Source organism: Cydia amplana, chromosome 19, assembly GCF_948474715.1.
Source record: "Cydia amplana chromosome 19, ilCydAmpl1.1, whole genome shotgun sequence".
NCBI lineage: Eukaryota > Metazoa > Arthropoda > Insecta > Lepidoptera > Tortricidae > Cydia > Cydia amplana.
Window position 1 is genome coordinate 8,967,335 of NC_086087.1, and position 18,184 is coordinate 8,985,518.

The following is an 18,184-nucleotide window of genomic DNA, read 5'->3' on the forward strand; positions in this document are numbered from 1 at the left end:
AATTGGGATTATATCTTTGGACACTTCGCCAAAGCTAAATTATATTGTATAATTTACAGCACTCACTACAATGTGAAAGCTATCATAGCAATAATGTAGCCCTAAATTGAATCTCTACGTCGATTAACTGAGATCTCTGCCAAGTCTACTGTAACATATTGAGAGCTTTAAACATGTGTTGATGATTCAGTTATACAGTATGTGTTACGCTACCTCAATACGCATTTGCGCAAAGGGTCCCTACAAGCCAACATTTAATATCCAATTTCGCATATTCAATTGAAAGTCAATTCAATTTCTTCTTGCACCAATAAGAATTGCAATTAACACAAGTCACTAAGAAACAACTTGATCCGACAAGAGACTCACAATTTATTAAATTAGTCTATAATATACGAATTGTATATTTGCTCTCAGAATCTGGCCTTATCGCAGTCAGTCTGAGCCTAACAAATACAGGGTAAAATTTTAACCAGCGACCATACCTACTCCAATCTCCATTTTGGAAACTTTTCGCAACGTGCACATCTGTAATTGTGGTACAAAGACCATTGATGGACCTTATGTGCTTGCAATAAAGTTCACGAATGATCATTTATCAGTGGCTGATACTAAAGCGTTACCCAGTCATATCAGGCCCTACTTGACGCTACAGATAGCATACATTTTAGATTCCCTGACAACTTGATGGATTACATTCCTTGCGCAGTTTTCAGCGTATTCACTTTTTATGCACGTTTTTGTTTATTTCATATTGTCTGCGGTTAACCCGTTAAACCGTTAACCCAGTGTCCAATTTGGTAACCATGGTAACTCCAGGTTTAACCGGTTAATCCCGGGTTAATGGGATGGTGCAAGTGGCGCTAAGAGTTAAAAAATTTAGGCAGATGTCTACATGAGAATATTAATGTATTGTTAATAATTCTAGCCTCTAAATGGAAAATTTTAGGCTCCTTTAAAAGAGCTATGGCAAAAGTGACCGGAGAATTTACGATCTTACATCAAAGAATTGCGAATGACCTATAATTGTAAAGGGTCCATAAAGAGCATCTTCAAACGTCAAAACAAAGTGTAACACCGCGCTTCCTCGGCCAATAGAAAGACTTCACGTGACGTTAACTTTTAACGACGCGACGCCGTACTAACGATAATTGCTTCCAGTCAACTAAATCATTTTATGTGAGAGATGTAAACTCAAGAGCCATGAAAACGGATAACTTTACACACAATTTGATTACTCAAATCACTCAATACTCTTTACAGAGTGACCTGTTTTCATTGCTCCGAAGTTTACCTAAAAGGCAGCTCTTTTCTTTCGAACAGCTGTCTGCAGAATTGTTTCGCATATTGCCGGAACCGATCGAGTGAGCTTTATCGGGTTTCCGGAACGTAAAATAACGTGTCTCAGTTATATTTTCAGTTCAACGGAGCTGTAATTTTCCTCAAAGTATCACAATCTCACAATATAGGTAGGCATTGTTTTTCCTAGAAACGGAACGGAAATGGAAATTCGAGATGGAAGTTGAAATTCATAAGCACAGCGATTATGAAAAGGGTCAAAAGAAGTTGTATGAAGAATGACCTGCGTATGACGTCTTATTTTTATATAACTGTTTTATGCAAATGTTTTATATGCAAATAAATTCTTTGAATCTTTGATATGTCGGAAGTGTTCAACTGCCTCATCACTATAGTTTCTCTGATAAATTCTAGTTGAAAGTGCAAAATTAAGTGAAACTTTGTTTTAAGTATGTTTTATTTTCTGTATGGTCGAATGTTTATTTAGCGATTCGAGTTCGATCCCCTATTTTATTGAATAATTAGTATTCAATAAAATACAGATGTTTTTCCATGTCCCCATGGACAGGAGTTTAGTGCAGTAAGTACCAGGGCAGCTGAGCCGTGAGGAGGGTCGGAGCCAGTCCCGCCGCGGCCGTCGCGAGCGGCGGGTACGCGCGGAGGCTACCCCTATCTATACGAACATATCGGCTATGTGTGGGGATCGAATGTGTCACACGTAATTGCTACGTAAACTAGCTCATGCTTGGATTTTCCGATTTATATAAAAGTATAGTTTTCTTGGCTAGTGTTTATCTGAGAAATAATGTTGTTTTGCATTTGTAGGTATCATACAGCGAGCTGCAAAAGTGCATGGCCATTTTATGAATAGATTTAATTCATAAACAGTCCATGGACTTTTACAGTTGGGTGTATATCTATCTACGCGTGGAGGCTAGCCCTACACCCAGTACATCCGAACATATTCTATCGGCTAATACATAATGAGGGGATCGAAAGTGTCAAACTTAATCTTGGTCATGCAACGTATCCAATCAAGTGCGTGTACTTTCAGGCTCAGATAAAAATATAGTTGTTGTAGATAAAAAGGCTAGTGTTGATCTGACATACTTAATGAGTTTTTTCCTCAAGGCTTTTATTTAGTCACACATTGTATATATTTTTCCTCTTACTACACACTGCATAGTACAGAGGCTAACCCATGGTACCTATATCGGCTACGTGTGAAGGGATCGAAAGTGCCAATAACAGTAATCCCTGCCATGCCACTGCGGTCCTGATTTCGGTGGAGATAATGGTAGATGTAGCCATTTCGGTGTTTTATGCTTACGCTGATTTCATGAGTGAATGCGTGTTTTGTAAAACAAAAAACTTTGGATTTTTCGGAAATTAATAAAAATCATGTACAACTGACCAATATTTGTAAATACTAAATATTCAAAGTCTACGAATATTAACAAATTGCATTAATAGGTTGATTGCTGTTTGGTCTTAAGCAATTTGTGGGCTATGAAGCGTAGGTATTATAACGATTGAAATACCTATTACTAAGTGTTGATAAATAGGTTTCTTGTTTTGATAAGAAGTGCTTTTATGCGGTCTCTCGCGAATTCAATTACGTCCTAAACGCCAATATAAATAAAAATATTCATCATGCGGGATAAAACCCAATTCTGACGATACACATTATGTAAAAAAGGGGAAAGTTCTTCAATCTATTTACGTCTTTGTTATTTCGTCTCTAAAAAAATTAAAGGAGGTTTTCAATTCGGAATCTTTTTTTTAATCAATAGGTAAAGAAACGCCCTAATCCTAATCGACGATCCTTGATGGATGATCATTTTTCAACTGACACTAAATGACATCGGCATCGTAAAACTCGGCCAAAGACGATGTAAAAACGACGTCGCTAACACTTGTTTCAAGCACCTAAGTGAACTAAGCGCATGTGGTTAAGCTAATATAAACCTTCTTGCTTTCCATTAACCGTCTTTAAGATACGCAAAATCTTACTTCGATACGGTGGTACCCTAAGCTACTGAAGTCGGTTGTAATTATGTCCTGTTTAGTACAATGACGAATGAGTTATGTAAAAACAAAGCTTCGTAAAAAAGATCGCAATTTGCAGGCAGATGCTTGGCAGTAATGCTCTTTTTTCTGTGTGTAATGGAATGGCTATTTGATAAGATGTAGGCGTGTGTACTCGTTCAGTCCAGGAAGGGTTAATGTAGTGTCAAGGGCAGAAAGTTTGTGATTTATTACGACCGAAGCGCAAGCCAAGCGACTCTTGTATAATGTCCTGGGTACGCAATTAATACACTGTAATAGTATATTAGCACTTTATCCGATTTACCCTTACTCGTATCATTATTTCTTGTCACAATTGAGTACCGGGGCTTACGGGTCGCGCAGCCAAGTTTATCGTAGATACCTAATAAATATGTACGCAGGAATTAGGTGGCTTGTTTCGTTACATTTCCAGTCGCAGTGTACTTTGTATGTAGATTCTAAAATAAATATTAAAAACTCGTTATAATTTGGGTTTTCACTAAGATATAGGCGTCCGAATAATGGCCCCTGTCCCAGTACCTATTTACATGTCATCTTTAAAGTTACATCATTAACAATATAGGCGACAACAAGGTGTCATCTGTTGGTCATTAGCATGACTAGAACTGAGACCTTTACCTTACGGGGCAAATGAAAAATACGAGTAACCCGCGATTCATTGCGATTTCGTCCAACGTTTCTATCTAATCAAGTTGATATGACATGCCATTTGTGCCGGTAATTCAAGGTTTATTTAATATCATTTTGAGCTTATATATGAATACATTAATATTGTTACTCGTACTCGTAACTTCCCACAATACCTTCCGTGTTTGGAGCTTGATAATTATCGTGGTATAATTAGCACGGTAACTAGAACGTGTTAAAATATGTAGGAACGGAGTGTGTAACTTTGCTAAATGTCAACGGGAGAGATCTGCGTTTTGCTGTGACATAGGTACATTTATTAATTATACACTAACAAATATAATTCAATTTTGATATGAAATTGTGTTTATCAACTGGTATTTTTAAAGGATTTTTATGTAGGTATTGGTAACTAAGTCGCGTTGACTAATATCTGAAACCGAATCTACCCCATACCAGATAGTTATATCGATACCTAAATATTCATGGGTCGAAAACACCAAAGTTCCAGTTTGGTACATTAGCGACCTTTCAAAGTTCTTAAAAACCTATTGTGACGACAAACGATCGATGCTTAAGTAACTTGGATTAAGTATTTGTATCTTAACCGAAAGTCCGCCAAGTTTCAACTTGAGTTAGCCGGCCGACTTGATGGATTGCTGAAAACTGCTTGCTTGCTGTTTAAATTGTTCTGACATCGCTAATACTTGGTCACAGACAAGACATCCTCTAGCTAGACTGAGCATAGTAACGCTGCCTCCTCTGCCAAAAATATACGGTAGTTTTACTCCATCTTCGAGTCAAGTGTCAGAATCCCGTGCCGTGATTGGTCCGTGTCTTTAAACGGACCAATCACGACACGGGATTCGCTCACCTCGTCCCCCGCACCCCAGTATTTCTGGCAGCATCGGTTTCATGAAATAATTGCTCTAAACTCCGTCTAGAGGATTCCTAGTCTATGTACTCGGTACACTTTGTTTAGAGAAACATTTTCATTACACCGCAATTACGCCTGTTAATTCTAGATTAATAGATATATTTCAACTCTTCAACCTTTATTTACTGACACCAAGTACCTACCTACACTAGAATTTGAAGACTTGAAATTTGTCAGACATTAGAGGAGGTTATATAAACATATTCCATACAATATGTCTGAAATTATTTAGTCATGTGTATCCGGATCTGGGATCCGCGGATATTCATTTCGGATCCGTCGTGCAAACCCTACACCTACCTATTTATGAGAAGCCAAGATTGCTAAGCGTTACACTCTTTATAATCGGCTTGAATGTTAAACTATTTGTTTGTCACTGAGTTCAGGCCCAGACTCTAGCAAGGGTAATTTGATTATTCCGTTCACACTGTGTCCACAAGTGGCACAAGTGCAAATTGCATGCAGCGGTAGTGGTGGGCAGACAAGACAACTGTTTGCAGACTGAAAATTGAATTGAAATTGGTAAACCATGTTCATTAAATTTAATGAAGAAGGTATCAGATTCCGCGGCCTCCTATTTCTGTCGGTTAAGAAAAGCAGAAAACGTCTGTCTTTACTATCCTCATTTGTTTTATTAAAGTACAACCCCTTCAACAAACCCTTCTCGTTTAAAACCGTGACGTGATTGAATGTAGTGTAACGAATCCGAATAAAGAAACCAGTCTTGTTTTCATATCGCAATAGTTAATTAAATAAAAAAAACTTTTTTTAGAATTTTAATTACTTTTTTCTATGTTAAATCGGGTTGTTCTACTAGTAGCACGCCACGCCTTACAATTAACCGCTACACATCAAACTATCTACATATTATACCTAATCCCTAATATCTGGGAGACCGAAAACATACAAAAACTCAAAAATTAGCGTTTTCCCAGAGATAAGACCTAGCTAGATCGATTTTTCGCCCCCGAAAACCCCTATATACTATGTATATATATATATATATATATATATAAATAAATAAGCAAGAATTGCTCGTTTAAAGGTATTAGATTAGATACCTAAGTTTTTTTTTCGTTTAGACCTTTTTTATTAGCATAGATATATCCTTAAGATATGTCTCGGGCCGCTTATCGCCTAGCAATACAGACTTGTATACTGCATCCCTTAGCTAGCTATGCTATGCTAGCTGCTCACGCGATTAGATAGGTTATCGTTGCGGATATTATACTGTTTCGTAACATTATGACTAGGGCTTCCAATACCGGGATCCCGGTATTTTGGATCCCGGGATCCCGTCTTTTTAAACGCATTTTTCAATACCGGTATTTTTAAAGGTAATACCGGGATCCCGGTATTTTAAAAAATGAGGGAAATGCGCAGTATAAACCCTTTAAATCCATTATATTCGGCTGTATCAAAAAGCTTACTAAACGTCAGACGCATCTAGAGTTAGACCAAGAAAAGTCTGCAACAATTTTGATAGCACGCGCAGTGCAAGTGTTATATTAAACGTCAAACTTCTATGAAATTATGACGTACAAATAACACTTGCACTGCGTACTGCGTATGCTATCAAAATCGTTGCAGACTTTACTTGGTCTAACTCTAACTGGTCTCTAGCCCGCATTTTATTATTGAAACAAGATCGTTGCCTAATGCGTCAGATAAATATTTGGTGGTTGGTGGTGGATGAATCCTGAAGTTATGTGAGTGATGAATATGATGATAGTGACATTAACATTAACATCATTAGTTCTTATAATTTTATCAAAAAATAAAACGAATGAGCAAGGATAACTGTAATAATGGCAAACCAATTTTGACGGAAATTTGAAAAAATGTTGTCTGGTTGGTTAAGTTGGACTACAAATGTGACTGGTGACAACAAATTGGATAAAATTATTGCCAACCTGGATTGTGAAATAAAATTATTGCAGATGGCGGCATTGATTGTTTATTGTTGTAATAGCTTTTTAGGACATATCTGGTATTCCAGTGAGCCTTTCTAATTCCCCTTTTTAATATAACTATATATTTTTAAGCGATTCATATCCAATACCGGGATCCCGGGATCCCGGTATTGATGAAGACAGTTTCGGTATTAATACCGGTATTGTGAGAAGTCCGGTATTTGGAAGCCCTAATTATGACGTCTCATCTCATCTAATTCAAAAACTTCTCGTCTATGAAATTACTCAAGTATAACGTGAACCTTTGTTTTTTACTGTACGAGTACCTACGTAAACTCAACTTTAATAAGAGAGGAAAGTCCAGAAGACCTGGTTTACCTAGGAATTTGGCACTAAAAGATGGCTTTTAGTGCCCTAATTTCAAACCACCCAAATCTAGAAAAAGCTAAGTGTTTTTCACCATTTCAATCTACATTCAATTTGAATTTTAACGTGAAACCAGGTATGATAGTAAAATCTGGTATTTGATAACGCTGCGCGGAATTCATTTTTTTATCAGTAGCAATCATGCCGCACCCTTATCAATATTTATATCGTTCCTTATGAAAATAGAGATAACCCCTTTATCATCTCATAGCATTAGCGTGAAAGAGACAAACTAACAACACATGCAGTACCGGTATAAGCGTCAGCGATGCTTGACATCCAATTTACTTCGTATCTATGAAGAAGACGTTGCACTTTTGTTCGAGATTGTACTCGGTGTTTAGTTATGTTTAGCTATGTGAAAGTATATTCTACTACGTTTACATTCAAGACAGTCAGTGCCAAAAGTGTACAGTTTAAATTTATGGCATATTTAACTGAGGAGTTAGGAAGTGACTGCGAGTTAAATCCTTTTAACCTAATTTAGAATCTGTCGATGTAAATCTCGTCTGCTGAGGGAATTTCATCGTACAAATTGTTTACTGAGATTCATTTTTAATGGTGTAGATAAAATATGACCTACTTAATTTCTGCCTACCTATACCTGTTACTGTTAACCTGAAAGATAAAAGACATGATGAATGTTGCAAATGAATAATAAATCAACGAAGAAATTTTATTAACACAATATTAGAAGTCTTCGTAGATTTCGTCGTTATCATCCATCCGCACCATTCATTACACAGAGTAAATATCATGAATTGGTTGTAGAGAGGATATTCCAATTAGCCCCGAAAAGTTCAGTATAAACCACCAGATATTCCAACATCACGTACTTTAAATGTGGCCCTCCTGGAACATCAACGCATTTTTATAAATTTCAATGAAATCATTATCGTTTTATACCCAAACCCCGCCTCGTACCAATGAGTTTTTCGAAACTTATGTACGAAATATCATTTGATATTTACCAGTCGCTTTTCGGTGAAGGAAAACATTGTGAGTAAACCGGACAGGACTAATTCTAATAAGGCCTAGTTTCCCCTCTGGGTTGGAAGGTCAGATGGCAGTCCATTTCGTAAAAAGCTCTCATGAGCCGTAGGAAAATGCTGGGATAAACGCGAGGAAGATGATGATGACCCAACCGCCAAGGCCAAGGGAACAATGAGTGAATGGAAATTATTGGGAATGATAAGGAACGAAGTAATTCACGCGGAAGGGCCGGGAACGAATGGCGACCCTAAATCAACCACTTGTGATTTATCGGGGCAATTCGGTGATGTCTTTATCTTATTACCTACGTGGGCATCGGAAAAATTATATATGCTCTTTATTGAAAGCTTACTTTTATTCGTTACAGCGGGTGACAGCAGATATTCATCGTATGTAATACAATAGCTTGATTATTGATTCCGATAAATTGTATGTGTTTGAATTCAGAAATTACGTGTTTCCGTTTAAAACCACATACTTTTACGTCTGAATCGTGCGCGACAAATAAGTTATAAGCCATTTAGCGATCCTGAGTTCTTTGGATTAACTCTTCGTTAAGTACACCAGAACACATTTGCCTCATAACAAAGCTATTCTCCTAGGTTGTATAACCTTACCTAGGTTGTTGTTTTAGCCAACTCTTTTGTGTTCTACGTAACATTTTCCTAAGTCATATCAAGCGTCACCTACTCGTAAGTATAATAAAGTCCGTCAACCAAATCTTGTCAGTAGTAAAAGGCGGCAAATTTGAAAAATCGCGGGTTAGCAACACTGTGTTCAAATAATTCCAAAACGCGTGTCATCTGTGTTTTATCTGTGGAATGTGGATCGTGAATGACAGCCGTCACCTTATTTGTTTTCATTTGGTTTTCATTCTGAATCGTTTCTGTTTCAAGAGATATTTCTGCTGTCACCATTAAATACCAATACATTAAATAAGAATAAGCAAAGCTAAGGGGCCTACAATGTACAATCATGCTCGTTGATGGTAAACATTACTAAAAATTGAGGTTATGACAAGTATTGGAAGAACTCTTTCGAACTTTTAAGATTATGTTCAGTTTTTTTGTTTTAGGGTTAAAAGGCATAAATAAAATTAAAACGTATGCCTAAATCTATCCAACAAGACCATAAATTGTGTCCTGGAAACCGTCTATAGGCCCACATGTCTAATATTTTCAGCAATCAGTTGTGACTATTTACAAAGGTAAACCTTTTAAACACTATTAAGAGCCTTGATTATATCGCCGTTCTTTCGCAATATCTACCTAATCCATACATGTTTGTTGCAGGATTAAATCTTGCCCAATATAAGGCGTTCGTAGTACGTAGTATCTTTTCAGACAATACTTACCTATGGCGGTTTATGTACGTGTACAACGCAACCAAGTCGAAAAGTGACCCTTATCTTATTTACCTTTAAATTAAATAAACACCCAAATATCAGTTGTTTTATTTTTAATATGTATATTGTACAATATATACCAATCAAAAAAATTACACAGGTATGTCATATTCATCCAGAACAGTACACTAATTTACATTAACAAGTGGCATATTATATTGTAAATAACAAATATATGCACTATCTAATTATCTGCATTTTGATATGATTTTATTTTAGTAAACTTAGAAGACATAGATAGGGAACAAAGCGAATATAAGCAGTTGTTTTTGATATCTTCAAATTTGTTCATCATTTTGATTAACATTGTTTTAACATCGCTTTTAAATTGTCCATCCATGTTTCAATTTTTTTCAATAAACCGCGCGTGACAATTTGAATTGACGTACGCAGGGCGCGCTCAGCGGAAAAAAAAATCTTTTGGTTCGATGTACATTGCTGCTTTTCTTAGCGCAATACTGCTCTTTGAGTGTTGCCCTACTTTAGTTTGCTTTACATTGCTACTGACAAGATTTGGTTGACGGACTATACATGGTCTAATAAAACATGGTCTTCTCTTCCCAGAGTGTCACTTGCCTACGTCACAATAACATTGCCACTTTATTTCAACATAACATGTTACATGGGTACATTATATCTATGGTTAATAAGTTAAAATATTTCTTTATAATTTTATAATTTTCATTTATATGTATTTTATCTTAAATTTTACAATAACACGTCATTTTTAATTATTCGTTAGCAATATCTTCCGATTCACGAAAGAAATTTCAGACGTTCGGGCACAGACTTAATATAAAAGAAATAGACACACAAAGCAGAACAAAAACGTCAAGAAATGTGGATCCCAATGACGTTTCGCACCATTTGCATTGATGATAAAAACGCTTACGTAAATTTTGAGTCAAGATAAATGTTTCGTACAGAAAAGAGCTTAATGTCGTAAGCATTAAGTGTCAAATTTGCAAACATAAGTACCAACACTGTTAAAAAATTTAGTCCGATGGCACTAAACGTAACGTATTTACGTCAAACAACGTCAAACGAGAATAATGAACGAATGGAGTCACTTTGGTACATTTTAATATGTATTACTGTACAGGAAAATATTAAAATTGAAGTAATAAATAAAACAAATTTAATTTAATCGGGAGCTCAAATAAAATTAATTCGTGGTTCAAATTCAAACAAATTAAATTTTTAATTCGTAAGTATACGTCTTTAAATACTAATTTCCTTGAAATAAATTCTACTTATTAAATAACTGTGTATTTAAGATCTACATTTACTCATAGCACGGGTGCACGGGGACATTTAGATACTGATTGGATTTTTTTTATAAAGTCTACCTATACTTTATAAAAAAAAATCCTGTGGTTGTCACTGTGTTCCGACAGGTTTAGCATTTACAGTTAGTCGATATAAGCCCTTATTGGTGGTGTATATGTCGGAAACAGGGAAATGGGCCAAACACACAAGTGCCGTTTTGCCTTGTTTAAAACTGCATCACCCCAATCTCTTGCTATAATTAAATAGCAGTCCACTTTGCACGTCGCATAGGTTTTCTTGGAAATCTTCAATTTAAACATAATATTATTTCTTATGAATTCCATATAAAAATATAAAAAAATATTGACCTCACATCGACTCAATAGAATTTTGTTCCTTGACATCCCTTCTTTGGTACTAACAAATTAATTTATTCAAAACCATAAAATTACCACCAGATTACATAAATTATGTAATGCTATCCAAAGAACTAACCGAAAGAAGGCATTCCATCCTTTTTCCTTGTTTTATCATTGTTATATTTACATATTTTAACGGCACATTTCGTAATTGTTGACAACTTCACATTTGAGCGTTTCAAACAAGACTAAACGAAAAAGTAATGCATGATCTGTTTTGACATCACTTTTGTGGGGCCATTTTTGGCGGCTGATTGGGTATCCAGTTCTTTATACTATATCAATGCGTTCGGGTAATTCTGTTTACACTACTGGCAACACAGGATAGCGCTGTCACATTTGACAATCCGCCATGTTGTCCCTGACCGTCATCCTTGTCGAACGCGTGTTAATTGTTATTTCCTTCTCGCTCAGTGTCAGCAGTCGCAGTGTTTTCCAAACTTTTCACGTCGTAAGCTTGGTAATTAATGTTTTGTTACGAAAATGGTTGGCTGTTCTATTCGGAACTGTAAGAGTAGGAGTGAAAAGGGCAGTATAGATTTGTTTTATTTTACTATGTTTCTACATGAATAACTTAAAATTAATGCCGTTAAAATAATTTTCACCGTTGGTTAAAATTCTCCCACATTTTAAAGTTTGAGAACCTGTAAACAGCATGATGACGTAGGCAAGTGACAGTTAGGTCATTCGCGAATCTCGGAAGAGAGTACCAGGCGGAGTATATTATTATACCATGGTATAATAGCAACAGCGCGTGGTACGTCACATCATGTATACTGAATAGAGTGTGACCTATGTTTACTTATGTTTCTACGTCGCAGGTAAATGTTTACTTTGCGCATAACGCATTTTGTTACGAATACACGTGTGTGCGTATTAAACGAGTCTTTAACAGCTTAGTCTTTATTATTATCTAAAAGAAAAACACATACTTGTCACGTGTTGGACATAAACATACGTCAATTTCAATCTGAACCGCAGGGTTCCTATAACCGATATGTAATACTAGCAATTACTATTATGTAACTGCGTATGCACGGAAGTACATTCAAGGTCTAATGCAGCCACTGTCATTATACCTACTTATCAGGTTTCTTAATAATACGCTGGAAAAGAATTGAAAGGAACGTAAGACGTTTAACAGTTCTTCTGATTTCGTAATGTTGCTTGGATACAGTAATAGTTGGGGCTGGGGTGGGTATTACAGTAAAATGATCATGTAGTAAAACCTAATTGAAAAGTATTGGAATAATACCTTTCTAAAATAAAAATATAAAGCAATAAAAGTCATCTAGCTCTTTCGAACGAGACTTCAGGGTTTTTCTGGCATTTCGTGGCTCGTTTTTGTGTAAACAGCCATATTTAATTCAGAGGCTGGCGAAGGTTGGGGCTAGCTGTCGACGTTGTGAAACTTACCAACACTGGGAATGATTTCTCTTTTAACCTTTTCTGATAATGAATAAAATAAGCTCCTTACCTACTTTTATTAATTAAGAGTAGAAGCTTTAACGTTCCAAACAGGTTATTTTCTTTGAAAGAGTAGCATTTTAATTCCTAAGCTCGCGTTTCGTTCGTGTTTACATAAAATATACCAATATTTTTCTGTAATCTATTTTAACCCGTCGAAATTCATTATTAACTTGAGACAGTATGGCTATACGACAGCGTTGAAAATATTATTCGCGATTTCTCAAAGAAAAAAGTTAAAATCGCATACCCAACGTGAACCTGAGGGGCTACCGCGAAAACCGAATTTTGCAAATTGCGCGAGGATCTTTCTCTTTTACTCCAATGAAGGCGTATTTAGAGTGACAGAGCAAAATGCCCGCAATTTGTAAAATTCGGTTTTTGCGGTAGCCCCTCTGCTTGTCTTGAAAGAGGGATTATGTTCTATTTAATATTTAAACTTTAGCTAATGTCTTCCTTGAAAATATCAATAAAATAAAAATACAAAGAGACAATGACAATAGTGATGGACAGGAATTGAAGTGAGACTCATGATAAGGACAGTGGCAGTGATCCCGGTGCATTATGGAAATTCTACGCCTCACCCTAGTACCGCTCGCACTCACCTTCGGACTGACTTATTTGAATGTCAAGAAGTGAGTTAATCACCCTACCATCACTTAAACATCTTCATCATGATCTTCAGTCATATCATCAGCATCCTGTCATTTTATTCGGACAATGCGAGGTTAGAAACTAAGTATACCATCTCTTTAGTGTCTATCATATCTTAACAAAAGTCGCTCGATTTCATGCATCTAACGAGGCTTGACATAATTATGGAGTCGCGTCAGATGCGAAGAGTTATATTATCGTTATTTCAATCTGTGTTAGGTTTCCTACTGCACGATATATTCATACGAATCTAAGAATATAGGTAGGTACCTTAGGAGACTCAATTCCTTATTGCACGATCGTAAATTCGAGTTAAGTAAGACATTCCGCTTCCACTGCGGGGTTTAATAAGGAAAACAATTGATTGTCTTTGCGAACATCTGAGAAGGAAACATTACGAGTAGATAGGTGTAGTAATTCCTAGAATTGAGACGTTTTTGTCAAGCGTGGTTCTTGGATAGGTTCCTATCATGAAATACCTTCAACTTTCCACTTTATAACTAAGCGGCCGACGCTTCAGAGTTACCTAAACAGGACAAGTATTATAAGTGCTTATTATCAACGAGGAATTAATGTCGTTGAATATTTTTGGCTTAATGTTAAATTACCAAATATTTGCGAATGCCAGTTGAACCGCACAAATAAAGCTATTAAATGCTACGCTTATAAGTTATAAGTGCACTTCATGGTTATATTTATTTGCGCCATTAAAAGCAAAACATAATTATACTCTTATTTATCGCTGCCGCTACCAATTGTTAACTGAAATATCTTTTTTAAATCTCTAATAAAACTTTTATTTGAAAGGTATACATAATAACTTTCTAGGTCTGCCCAGGTCTACCACGCCAATAGGCAATTATTGAGATGAATTTATATTTTGGTATTGTATTGTGAAGCACTCGTTCTTCACTAGTTTTGCAATCAAGTCTGGGAGTCTGGACTGTTGCTATTGGCTTTTCAGATGGAGTTGAAGTGCTCAATATAAACGTACGGGGTCCCTTTGTTTCCCATAAAGTTTTAAGTCATAACGTATTGTTCTTTTCAGGATTTTCATAAGGTTATCCTATAGATAGTTTAGGTTAGGTTTGTCCTACGTCCACCCAATAGTTATTTCTCTTGTCCACAGGAACGCTTACAGTAGAAGAGGTGTACAAGGACAGAGACCAGTTCGCGGGGCTGGTGCGCGAGGTGGCGGCGCCCGACGTCGGCCGGATGGGCATCGAGATCCTGTCCTTCACGATCAAGGACGTGTACGATGAAGTGCAGTACCTGCAGAGCTTGGGCAAGGCGCAGACGGCGGCGGTGAAGCGTGACGCGGACGTGGGCGTCGCGCAGGCCAACAGGGACGCTGGCATCAGGGTGGGTATCTTGTACAAGCTGTACACGCTTAGGTAGTTGTGGAAGGTGGTGAAAAACGCAGCTGTGAATGAGATACAGGCCAAAGTTTGATTTGCTTCGGAAAAGTTAGTGCCATTGTTGCTATACAATGTTTATGCTATGATTCCGTCAACCGTCACCTTCTAGGCGGCCTAATATCGTGAGGCCAGTAATTGCAGACCATGATCATGTTCCTAGTGTTTTCCAAGGCAAACAGGAACTAGGTTTTATGACCTTCCAACTCCGACGGAATCTAGACCTTATTGGGATTAATTAGGTTACTCCACGATATTTTACTTCACCGAAAACCAATTGGGTTTGATTGCTCCAACAAAGTTTGTGCCGTTGTCACTATAGGTAATGAATTAAAATATTGTTGATGAGCGTATGAATACAGACATTAATGACAACCTAAAGTAACTGATACATTGAGTTGATAGTATGAATAGAATCTAATTGATGAAAATGGCCTCACTGCAGACAGACCTTGACCATCAGAAATGAATCTTAAATTCTTAACACATTATTGGTGGCGCAATCACAAAAAGTATATTTATGTTTGTTGCTTTTTGAGATACTTATTTATTTACTTTTACACCTGTCGTCACGTACCATGAGTTGTGAGTTGAAAATCATGAATGAATCGGTTGTAGTACGTACCTACAACCGAGTAGGTAGTACGAATACGAGACCTAAACTTCTACGGCGTTATTCATAAACCTCTGCTAAGTTAATCAGCTGATGATCGTCGTTTGCCTATGGCTTAACGACAGATAGGGACAAATGACGATCATCAACTGATTAAGGTAGCAGCCGTTTATGAATATCGCCACTATTTACTAGACATCACAAAAATATGCAAATCAAGAAAGTAATGTTTGTGACTTTTTTAACGTGCTCTTTGGTTTATCTTCAGGAAGCTGAGTGCGAGAAGAGTGCCATGGACGTGAAGTACTCGATGGACACCAGGATAGAGGACAACACCAGGATGTTCAAGCTGCAGAAGGCGCAGTTCGACCAGGAAGTTAACACAGCTGTAAGTGAAAAGTTCTTGCTTAAAACAGAAAATGTTCTTGACACTGAAGTTACTTCCTACCTTTGTACCATTTAACTCTGGTTTTATCTCTGTATTGCAGAAAGCCGAAGCAGCTTTAGCGTACGAGTTGCAAGCCGCGAAGATTAAACAGAAGATTCGTAACGAAGAAATTCAGATCGAAATTGTGGAGCGCCGTAAACAGATCGAGGTATGTTCGTCCATCCGTAGATGCAAAACTTGTACCTTTTGATCTCGAAAAGAAACATAAAAGCGAGCGGAAATATGCATCCAAAACAAATATAAAAAAGATCAGATTGTTTGGTTGCCCAGCTTTCATAGGAAAACTGGGTTGATGTAAATTATCCAGTAATAAAAAGGTTACTGTGTCACTACCAAGTATGTCTTCTAGCAAAAATAGTACTACTCTTACACTATACCTACCTACTTATGCAAGGTTACATTGGGTTGCCAGTGAGGAACATAATCGTCATATATGAGAATCCTCATAGTTACTCGTTAAATGATCGGCAAAGCAACTTTAAATATGAGATTCCTCAGGTTGCTAACACCTTCAGACTATACCACTTCCTAACTTGATCGTGGTATTAAAGAGGCGCCATAACCGTTCGTGTGTGGGGTTGGGGTTACAGGTGGAGCAGATGGAGATCCTCCGTCGCGAGGAGGAGCTGGTATCTACGGTGCGTCTGCCCGCCGAAGCCGAGGCCTACCGCCTACAGGCCATCGCCGAGGGCAAACGGTGAGTTTAGCCGCTTATGCAAACAGTTCAATATGTTTTCAGTTCAGTCTGTACTGTACTTAACCTCAAAATCTGCCAAAAATCGTCTTATGTAATAATGAAATGCGCCAAGTACCTTTGCTGCATAACTTAACTACTTTCTTACATATTACTTATTTTGTTTCCAGCACTCAAACGGTGGAAGGCGCAAAGGCCGACGCCGAGCGTATCAAGGTCCTCGGTCTGGCCGAGGCTCTGGCGATCGGAGACGTCGGCAAGGCTGACGCCGAGCGCATGCTGGCCAAGGCCAAGGTGTACAAGCAGTACGGAGACGCCGCGCTCATGGCGCTGGTCCTTGAGGCTCTGCCTAAGGTAAGAACATGGTGTACGGCTGAGATCGTGGCCCACAAATGGTCTCGCCGTAAGATCAGCGCTGACTTTCGGGTCAGTATTATGCTGAGGCGAGCCCATTTCGTGGTAAACTTTAACGCTTACTAATTTTATGAATATTTGTAGTTTTTAGTTATACTCTTGTATGTAATTTTAGTTTTAAATTTATCACGAATAAAATACTTGATTCTGATTCTGATGTTCACTTGATCAAAAAGCTAGTTATCTACGTAGCTATAAACAATGAAGGTCCTAGATGAGAACCTTGCGGTACACTCGAGAAGGCCCCAATTTATTAGAAATATTGGCCACTTAACATTAATTTCTGGTGCCCAGATGAGGATGGTTACAACTCTTACACGAGTTCTATAGGTAACCAATGCAGCATCCATCTCGTTACTACGATGGATTGTCCACCCTATCAGACGCTTGACCGTTGTCGTATCACTTGGGTTTGAAATCCTTTAAAGTATGTTTGGTTTTTCAAGTAGTAATGTAACCTGTTTGAACATTTCAGATCGCAGCGGAGGTGTCTGCACCGCTGGCCAAGACGGACGAGATCGTGCTGGTCGGCGACAACGGCGCCACGGGCGAGGTGGCGCGCTTGGTTGGCGGCCTGCCGCCCGCGCTCAAGACGCTCACCGGCCTCGATCTCACTGCGGTATGTACACACACCCTAAACAGCTGTTAGGTACATGTTGCATAGCAGCATCCAAACATTCGCTTCATATCTCCACTCGTCTCGTTAACACTTCTGTCGTCATAATCAATTAGAACAAATATATAACACTTCTTAATTTTGTTTTACTTATTTTTGACATTTTCAATTAGGTAGGTACCTATGTGTTTTATGCACAATATAAAGTGTAACAGGTCAGTTATTGTCTTCTTATGATTTCAGGTGCTAAAACGTCTGCACCCGGCTACTGGTGGCAGCGCTCCTGGTAAGATTTTTCACCATTCTGCCATTATAGTTACATGATTAGATTTAGAATAGAATAGAAATAATTTTATTCGTGAGCACAAACACAAAATAGAAACAGATGTAACAGATATAACAGAGATGTAACAAGAGACAACAAGAGATATAACAGAGAATAAAAGGATAAAGTGCCACAAAATGGTCTCACCTCAGCATGTTGCTGGCGACTTCCAGCGCTGAT

At 37.6% G+C, this 18,184-nt stretch overlaps 1 protein-coding gene across 4 annotated transcripts in view; it reads left to right on the plus strand.

The window, feature by feature from the left end:
• The window catches only part of LOC134656893 (flotillin-2), a 384,591-nt gene that overhangs the window by 365,658 nt on the left and 749 nt on the right, over window positions 1-18,184 (plus strand). For 3 of the 4 annotated variants that reach the window (XM_063512438.1, XM_063512437.1, XM_063512439.1), the window contains 7 exons: window positions 14,609-14,841; window positions 15,776-15,895; window positions 15,996-16,103; window positions 16,546-16,652; window positions 16,820-17,003; window positions 17,539-17,682; window positions 17,923-17,965. In XM_063512438.1, coding sequence (XP_063368508.1) covers window positions 14,609-14,841; window positions 15,776-15,895; window positions 15,996-16,103; window positions 16,546-16,652; window positions 16,820-17,003; window positions 17,539-17,682; window positions 17,923-17,965 — 939 coding nt within the window. Of the gene's footprint in view, window positions 1-13,308; window positions 13,461-14,608; window positions 14,842-15,775; window positions 15,896-15,995; window positions 16,104-16,545; window positions 16,653-16,819; window positions 17,004-17,538; window positions 17,683-17,922; window positions 17,966-18,184 lie in introns of those variants that run through there. The other variant, XM_063512440.1, reaches the window with a different exon arrangement.